Here is an 8253-nt window from a genome sequence, read left to right as displayed (position 1 = left end):
GGAATGGTTTTTTTCCTATCCCTTGCTTAAACCATGAGCAGATAGCTGAGAAGGCTGCCTCATTCCTGGGTCCAGGCCTCCCACTGCAGGGAATCATCTTTTGACACCTAGCCCTAGGGGTAGCACTGCTAAGGGAATACTTCTAGGGACAAACCGTATTTCAGCAAAGACAACACCAAAGCAAAAACTCCTCTGCAATTTTCTAAGGCTGTTTTTCTCCATCTCGGGTCTGTGTAAAACCTCTGGCAGGAATAAAACTGCAGTAAGATGCGTGGGGAAAAAAAAAGTATTTTTATTTGGATGTTCATCCTTGTTGAACTTACACGTTGGGTTTGTCTGCTTCACTAGGGAATCCTGCAACTTGTGTAATGAATCATGAAAACAAAAGTGGGGACTCAGGGGGGATGGGAAACTTGTCCAGACCTGAATTTGCCTGGCTAATGAACTGGTTGAGAAGCAGATCCTCAGAGTTTAAGGCACAACTCGGTTTGGCATGTCTTCTGCGCTGCTGTTCCTGTTGTAATGAGCATAAGTGGTTCTGATTCAGCGGTGCAGACAGATTTGAACAAACCGGTTTTATTTTACTTGGAGCTTTTCTACTAAATCAGCTGATGTACTTAAACACTTCGGTTCTCATCAGCGCTACTGCTACAAAACCACCCTTGCTGTCAGAAATGACCTGAATGAATAGAAAAAGTGTTACCGAGTGTTGTGGGCTAAGATTTGTTAGAAATCTGTACATTGCATTACATGCTAATATACTTAAATGCTCTTAAATAACAGTAAGGCATGTATCTTCACACAGGAGGCTCCTGTACACCAATGTGTAGCTTCATCTGCTAACATCGTCTGTTTTGAGGTGGTGCTGCCTACAAACGGCAACCTTCTCAAGAGGTCTGGGCTACTGCTTCAGCATTTGCATCAGGCAGGCACGGCCATGCCTAATGCTGTCTTAGCAGCAACTCCTGGGTTTTCAGTACATCTCACATTACAGCAAATGGATACGAGGGACACTTTAGCTTATGCATCCAGTTTTACACGACTTAAAGTCTGATTAAAATCCAGCTCTTGAGACCGGTTGGATCTCAACTGATCCTCGTTCTTCAATATTAAAAAGGGAGAGGGGTCACTAGAAATGTGCATTTGAGTCTGGAAATAGTACCCTTCAGCTTGCTTGGCCCCCTTTGCAATTTCCCCTTGGCCCAACAAAGAGAAAGGAGTAAGGGGAATGATTTGTTGCCCGCTGTTCCTCTCTTCCATATTCTTAAGGAGCTAATGTTCTTGTTGATCTTCTGCATAAGTGCTAGCTGTGCATTTTCAGGTTCCACTGCAGATGGTTTTGCTGGAAGAGAGTGTACGTGCACAGCAGAAATCCCTCGGTCTTGGGTTGATGCTGAATAGCACCACAGTAGGGAGACACGGAGATCCTGCGTGTCATGCTGTCAGTCCTCATCCCTGTTGTGTACTGGGATGACAAATACAGAGATGTCATCGTAGGATGCCTCGTGGCTGTCATCCAGCATCCACTGGTGGCCTCTCTTCTTTCCCCTTGCTCTGCATACCAAGTACTTGGCCAGTTCTGAGAATCTGTGGGTGGAAAAAACACAAGGTTTGGTTTAATGTGGCACTATCCCTTAAGAACAACATTAAGATGTGGCTTTGTGTTGTTGAAATAGACACCAGCTTTATAATTGTTTCTTTAGGATGGGGAAAGATTCAGAGGCAGTTTCCAGAGCCACAGAAAAGAGAGCTTGGCCATGCCAGAGCTGACCTAGGAGCAGAGTGATCTCAGCCTGCTTTTGGTCTGACCAGGTTCTCTGGAAGGGAAAACGACGGCAAGGCTGGTATTACCTGTGAGGATCTGTCCTGTTTTCTGCAAGGAAACTCCTGACCATATGGGCCACCTCTTTGTTGCACAGAACATCCCAAAGGCCATCGGTTGCCATGATGAGGACATCGTCTTCCTTAATGTCATGCAGAGCAAAGTCAAATACGTTCACCTGGGAAGCACAGGAGTAAATCAGTGACGATTCCTGCAATGTACCGGAGAGGTCAGGGAGATGAGACTTCCCCTGAGATGACTTAAAGTGGGACCAGGGTACTTTGAATCTTTTGCATCCCCTTGCTGCTATGCTTCTAGATTCCTCTGTCTTGAGGATCCTCTGGGCAGCATGCAGAGAGATGGGGGATGGAAAAAGGACAAGGCTAAGACCTGCCAGGTCTGTAAAAGATGGGTGCTATAGAGGAGGAGCAGCCTGTTTAATTCCATCCTGCAATTCCCACGTGCCACAACTGACCTTGGGAATACAGGAGAGGAAAGGTTTGACTTCGATGTTGGTGTCGATGACTTTGAGTTGATGATCCCCCAGACCTCGAGAGACAGCCAGAGTCCCCAGCAAGCGAGCCTGGCCCCAAACAAAGCAAAATAATTTTAAAACCTAAGAAAGTGGCACCTTTAAAGGCTAACGTGTGGCTCGTTCTGACTGATCTATGTGTTGCCTTTAGGACCCTTCTCCAAGCATCACCCAGAGGTGCCCCTGGAGATTTCAGAGATGGAGGAATGATCAGAAGTGATGGCCTGATATGAGCGTGGAGACAGACAGCCTGCACATGGATGGCTCGTGGTGGCCCGTGCTGTGTTCTGGAGTTAGTAGTATGTACTCTAGGTAATGCTACAGACCTCAGGAAGCCCATGGTGGCATCTGGGTGGCGAGGAAGAAAACTGAGTTGGGTTGGGGGGGGGGGAGGGGGGGAGGCAGGGAAAAAGGGTCCTTCTGGCAAAGGAAGCTCTGCACTGACTCCTTGCAAAGGGGGTGGCATGTGGGTGGGCATGTAGCGCTGGGCTGCTTGACCCCAGCAGGCAGACTGGATGTGTGCTTCTCCCTTGTCATCGCTTCTCCCTGATGCCTCCTTCCCTCTCCCGGCTCCTTTTCTCAGCCTCTCCTTGAGGAAGAGGGTTTGTGAGAAAGGCGCTAGTTAGAGCTGGAGGAGACAGTCCAAAGTGGGATCTGATGAAATGAGTTCTCATCTGAAGTGAGTTCTTGTGTGCAAGGGGAGATGAGGAAAGGGCAGGCTGGCTCAGGGCTGCTGTCTGCTCTGCTAGCAGGTGCTCTGGAGGAGGGTGCAACCTCTCTGCTCTGGAGGGCTCTGGTTTACACCAGCCAGGCAGCTTGGTGCTAGTGAAGGGAGCTGCTGTATCGGGGCTGTGGGACTGCGCCGTGCTGGACAGCCCCAGAGCACTGGGTGCTCTGCAGCTCCAGTCCGTCGTAGCGCCCCGGAGCGTGACCGTGAGCGACGAGGACGCTGAGGACCCCCAGCAGACTTGCCTCTGCCTTCCCAGTGTGTAAAGCATTAAGCTACCTGCTTCCCATGACCATGGACAAGAGGATACTTGAGGTCAGCTTTCTCCACCGTCTTGTATCCCCTAGAACAGAGGATTCAGCATTGATTTGGGATTTGTCTGACTTGAAGGTACAACCCAGCCCGAGCATTTTGACTGTGATTTAACCCTTGCGGTGTCCCCACACAGCTGACTGAGGCAGGGGCAAAGTGACTTGCTGAAGCAGATGCAGTGAAGAACCCCTTGCCAGATGCCCAGGGATCTGTCCCTCCCCTCTTCTTCCCTAGCTTGTACCTGCACCATGCTGGGGCTCTCTGCACCAGCCCCACCTCACAGGAGCCCACCATCTCAACTGCTCCCTAACCACCCTGCCAGCGCCCCAGTCCTTCAGTCGGGGGGGGAGGCTGCTCACAGAATCCTTCACTTGATCTGTCACAGCTTTGCACCGTCAAGCCCGCTGCTCTTGCCAGTGGGGCATGTCCCTTCTCCTTTCACCTCCCCATTGCTATGAGCAGGTAAAGCTGCCCTGTGCCACAGCCTTATCCTCAGGCAGAAAGGACTCACCAGCCCTCCATGAAGTAATCCCGGTACAGGACTTTCTGGCCCACATCATCTCCCTTCAACCTCCGTGGAAACTCAAAGCGTGTGAACTCGCCGTCCAGGAGCTTGGGGAAAAGAAAAGCCTGCAGGAGGGAAGGAAGGCATGAGGATGGACAGACTCTGCTTCAGCAGAGATGGGCACCAAAAATGCTTCTGCCTCGGGACTGGCACTCCCAGCAGCAGAATGGAGAACAGAACTGGGAAAGCACATCCCAAGGGGGATGTGAGCATTTCCCATACTAAAGGCTGTTGGTTGAATCTTGCCCCCAGCCCTCCTTGGCTAGTGCCAGATGACATTCTGGCCACACAGTGGCCTTCGAGGAAAGCTGGTGGTCCTCTTGCCACAAGCTCTCTCTGGCCCAGTGGGATGCTCGCAGCTGGATTGTCTGATGCACGGAAGGAGTCACTCACCAACTGCTGGATTCGCTGCCTCTCTGTCTCGGGTGTGAACTCACAGCTCATGGGCACAACGTTGTCCTTCAGAACAAGAATTGCCCTATGAGGGGGAAGAGGCAAAGAGCTGAGCTGTGTCCGTCACTGCAGCCCTCCTCTTACTGAGGCTAGCCCCAGGGTCAGCCAGGTGTGGGACTGGAGGTAACCAGCAGCAGAGGAATGCCAGAGAATAGCTCTGCACCCAGGAATGTTTAAAAATGCTGGTGTATTTTAAATAACTCCATTGCAATTGCATTGCTGCAGCAGAGAACTGAGCCTGCCTGGTTTGATGATGGTAGAGCTCACTGCTAGAGAAACGGTGGGCCAAGGCCAGATGAGGAAGCTCTTTAGGATGCTTTGAAATCACCTTCCACTTTTAAACACCTTCCATGCTGAGCTTACTGCTGCACTACCATCCCAACGCTGCCCTGTGGCTGGGCAGTGTTAGTCCCTTGAAATCCCCAAACCCTTCCAGGGGGCATGAGAGCATCCGTCCATCCAACAGGTCCTGTGGCAGGCAGGAAGGAAACGGCTGGGCTGCACATTTACCTTCCATAGGGTTAAATAAGATGCTGGAAACCTTGCTTATCTCCCAGCTCTCATCCCCCAGCAACTTCGCCCTTTTATTGTGGCTCACCTGCTGTCCCCAGCGTTAGCCACATATAGCTTTCCCTGGAAATAAAGGGCGGCCAGAGCAGTGCAGCCTCCTGTCTGGTTCGTAGCTTCCATCTCCTGGCCGATGACTTCATCCTGTTGATTTAAACAAGCCTGGAGAGTGACATGAGCTGGGCTGCCGCTTTCTGCAGCTGCCTCGTGTCTCCCAGCAGAAATCCAGAGCCAAAACTGATTGCAGATGGGCCATGGGAAAGCCAACAAAGCTGTTGCTACTGGACTAAGGACCGTTTTAAGAGCGTGATGGGAAGATCTCAAACCTGTATGCGCTGTATGAGTCTGACAATAGCCACCGTCTAGCCCTAAAGAAACATATCCCCTGGGCACAGTGTAGCTTTGCTCTGGGTCAGCACTGCCAACGTGCAACAGAACTAAGGCAGATCTTGGGGACCTGACCCAGCGTGATCTCAGCACGCCTAAAGGTATGGCCGAATGTTCCTGCCTGCTCGATGAGCTGTAGAACTGCAGACCTTGCCCACCCTGGGAAGCTCGGAGGGACAGACTGACTGCTTGGGGCAGCAGGACCGGTGCCCTGCACGGGGTACTCACACATTCCTGGAAGGCATTCTCCAGGGCTCCCACCACCAGGTCTTCGGCGTGGATGTGCTTCTCCTCCACGAACTGGGGGTCGCTGCCGCAAACACAGCGTCCGCTCAGATGCATGGGGGGACGGGCCTCTATGATGCCTCCCACAACCTCCTCCAGCTTCTGCTTGATGCAGTAGTGCAAATAGTTGGAGGCGATGATGGCAGCTTCTGGGCCACCGTGGCCGTCAAACAGTGCCCAGTAGTAACCAGTCAGAAACTGCAGTGGGGAAAAAGGACAAGACAACAAAAGGGAGCTTCAGAGACGGAGAAGACAGGGGCTGGAGAGAGGTCATACAGACGGCAGGCTCACAGCCAGGACGTTGCTGTCCATGTTTTGCCTGGCTCTTCCACCCCAGCTACCCTTCCCTGCTGCCAGTTAATCCCCTGTGCAGCTCAAACTCATGTGACGCCCATGTGCTGCTCTGCCAGAGCCGTCATCTAAGCTCTGAGCGGCTGGATTCACAGCCACCCACCCTTACGCGCTATTCCTCTGGGTTTAAGGGGAGACAGGGCTACTCCATTTTACAAGAGGCGAGGCAGAGCCGCTCCCAGGTGAGAGCATCCCGTGTGCCTGGTGCATGCTGCTGTCCCCCAGTGATGACAACACACACCGGCCCTTGAAAGCAGAGCAAGGACAGCAGAGGAAAGGTGAGGGCACCGAGTAAAGGGCTTGGACGACCTCAGATGCTGCAAGGCATGGGCCACAGAAGTAGAAATGCCAGAGTTGGGCATCTCCTGGCCAGACAAAGGGTACATGGGTCCCCTAAATGCATCCAAGGAAGGGCTGCAGCATGAGGGCATATAGGACCGACGGGGCAACCCCATGTTTCCTGTACCTGGGCCCTTGGGTGCGGACCAGGGCTGGCAGCGGGGTGAGCACAGCCTGCCCATGGGCTATACCTGTGGGGAGCACAGGATCAGCCATTCCTCATCCTCCTCCAGGCCCGGCTCTCTCCTCCGGATGGAGATCTGACAGCAGGCAGCCTGGTCCTCGTTGAATTCTGACTTCTCAGCATTGATAACCCTGGGGGTGCAAACGTTCCAGGTGAGGCACGCGGACGCACTGCACCTTGCCTGCTCCCACCAGCTGTGCTGGGTGCTCAGCAGCCACGGCGAACAGCTGCACCTTGCCCCATCCTTCCAGCCCCATGCTCCCTGCTCCCTTTTCAAACTCAAGGATCTCTTTGCTGGGGACCTAAACAAGTCCTTTATGTGCAGCAGGAAAAAGCTTGGTCAGGGACACAGGGACAAGTGGCTTTGGAGCACCCTGGCCTCAGGCAGCCTTTGTCAGCAGCCCACACTGCTATTTCCTTGGTGACACAGTGAATTGCAAAACCACCATCACTGTTTTTCCTTCCAGCCTTGCTCATGTTTGTTCCCCGATGGGAGTTTGCTCTCCTTGCACAGCTCAGAGGTTTCTGAAATTCTCGTCTCCCCCACCTTTGTTTTTAAGGCGCTTTGCTAGGAGCAAGGGGATGGAGGCCCAGTGCCGCTAGTCCCAAAAACCACCCCCCGCCCCTAACATCCTCCCTGCTCCCCCGTCCCTTCCCCCTGCAAGGGAAGGTTTTCTGCCCGCCGCCACCCAACACAGCAGCCCCATGGAAGAGCCCTGCCTGACCAGCTCCCTGCAACCAGGGCACGGAGCAGGGGATGGGTGACATCCCAGCGAGAAAATTACAGTGTAAACATCGTTGCATTAGAGGCTGGGCTCCTGATGGTGCTCTCAGGCGTGCCCCTGCCACTTGTCACAAGCAATGGTGACCTGCTCTGCGGCTGGCAGGCTGCAGGCAGCTAAATGCAGGCAGGGAGGTGGGCAGTGAGTCCCACGCTGCTGCCAGCCACCGAGGGGGAGGGAGAAGGGCCGAGGAAAAGGGGCCGCCACGTCTCAAGCTTCGCGCTGCTGCTGTGCCTGGAGGAGGAAGCTGCTCCCCTCCTCGCAGGCGGAGGCGGGCAGGGGGGCGATGTCTGCCTGCGAGCCCTCTCCGGGGGCCGGCCGGAGCTCCGTGCCCGGGCCGGGGCTGCAGCCCAGGGGAGCAGCGTGGGGGGAAGTGGGGTGCGACCGCCCCCCTGGGCACCAACCCAGGAGTCCCCTAAACCCCCCACGCACCCCCTACACCCCCCAAGAGCCCCCTAGCCCCACGCAGACCCCGGAGTCCCCCCAAACCTGCGCTACCCCCCCAAAGCCCTACAAGCACCGCGGGAGCCCCTCTAACCCCGCGCCCACGCCCCCCGGGGGTCTCCCCGAGCCCCTTCCCGGGGCGGCCCCGCTGCCGGCCCGCACTCACTCGGCGTAGCCCGCGCCCCAGGGCAGGGACCGCTCGGGCCCGGTGCCCCGCACGGCCCGCCCGCCCCGCGGGTTCTCCTCGGCGCCGCCGCCGCCGCCACGCAGGAACTTAGGCCGGCAGTAGCGGAGGGCGGCGGGCGGCGGGCCCGGCCCAGGCCCCTGGGTGCCGCCGGGCCGCTCGGCGGGGCCGCCCCGCCTCAGGCGCCGCAGCCACTCGCCGGACATGGCGGGGCCCGCTTCGGGCACGCGCGGCGCCGCCAAGCTCCGCCAGGCGGCGCCACAGCGCTGCCCCGGCGCGGCGGCTCCTCCCCGGGGCGGGGCGGGGCGGGGCGGGCGGC

General features: G+C 55.5%; 1 protein-coding gene across 2 annotated transcripts; it reads right to left on the bottom strand.

Annotated features, from left to right (window-relative positions):
* Positions 1–395: 395 nt before the first annotated feature.
* On the bottom strand, positions 396–8194 carry PPM1M (protein phosphatase, Mg2+/Mn2+ dependent 1M). 2 transcript variants are annotated; one of them, XM_075513871.1, is made up of 10 exons: positions 7917–8194; positions 6532–6655; positions 5594–5848; positions 5010–5140; positions 4352–4436; positions 3905–4023; positions 3361–3424; positions 2298–2405; positions 1852–2000; positions 396–1587 (listed from the first exon to the last, which is right to left on the bottom strand). In XM_075513871.1, the coding sequence occupies exons 1-10, from the start codon at positions 8138–8140 to the stop codon at positions 1443–1445; spliced, it is 1404 nt and encodes a 467-aa protein (XP_075369986.1). In that variant the 5' UTR covers positions 8141–8194; the 3' UTR covers positions 396–1442. The 2 variants fall into 2 exon arrangements, with proteins under 2 accessions (XP_075369986.1, XP_075369987.1); XM_075513872.1 differs by having other exon boundaries at positions 542–1587; positions 5010–5122; positions 7917–8179.
* Positions 8195–8253: the final 59 nt, after the last annotated feature.

The sequence above is a fragment of the Mycteria americana genome, chromosome 11, assembly GCF_035582795.1.
Source record: "Mycteria americana isolate JAX WOST 10 ecotype Jacksonville Zoo and Gardens chromosome 11, USCA_MyAme_1.0, whole genome shotgun sequence".
Taxonomy (NCBI): domain Eukaryota; kingdom Metazoa; phylum Chordata; class Aves; order Ciconiiformes; family Ciconiidae; genus Mycteria; species Mycteria americana.
The sequence above is the reverse complement of the archived record's forward strand: the minus strand, read 5'-3'. Positions and strand labels throughout refer to the sequence as shown.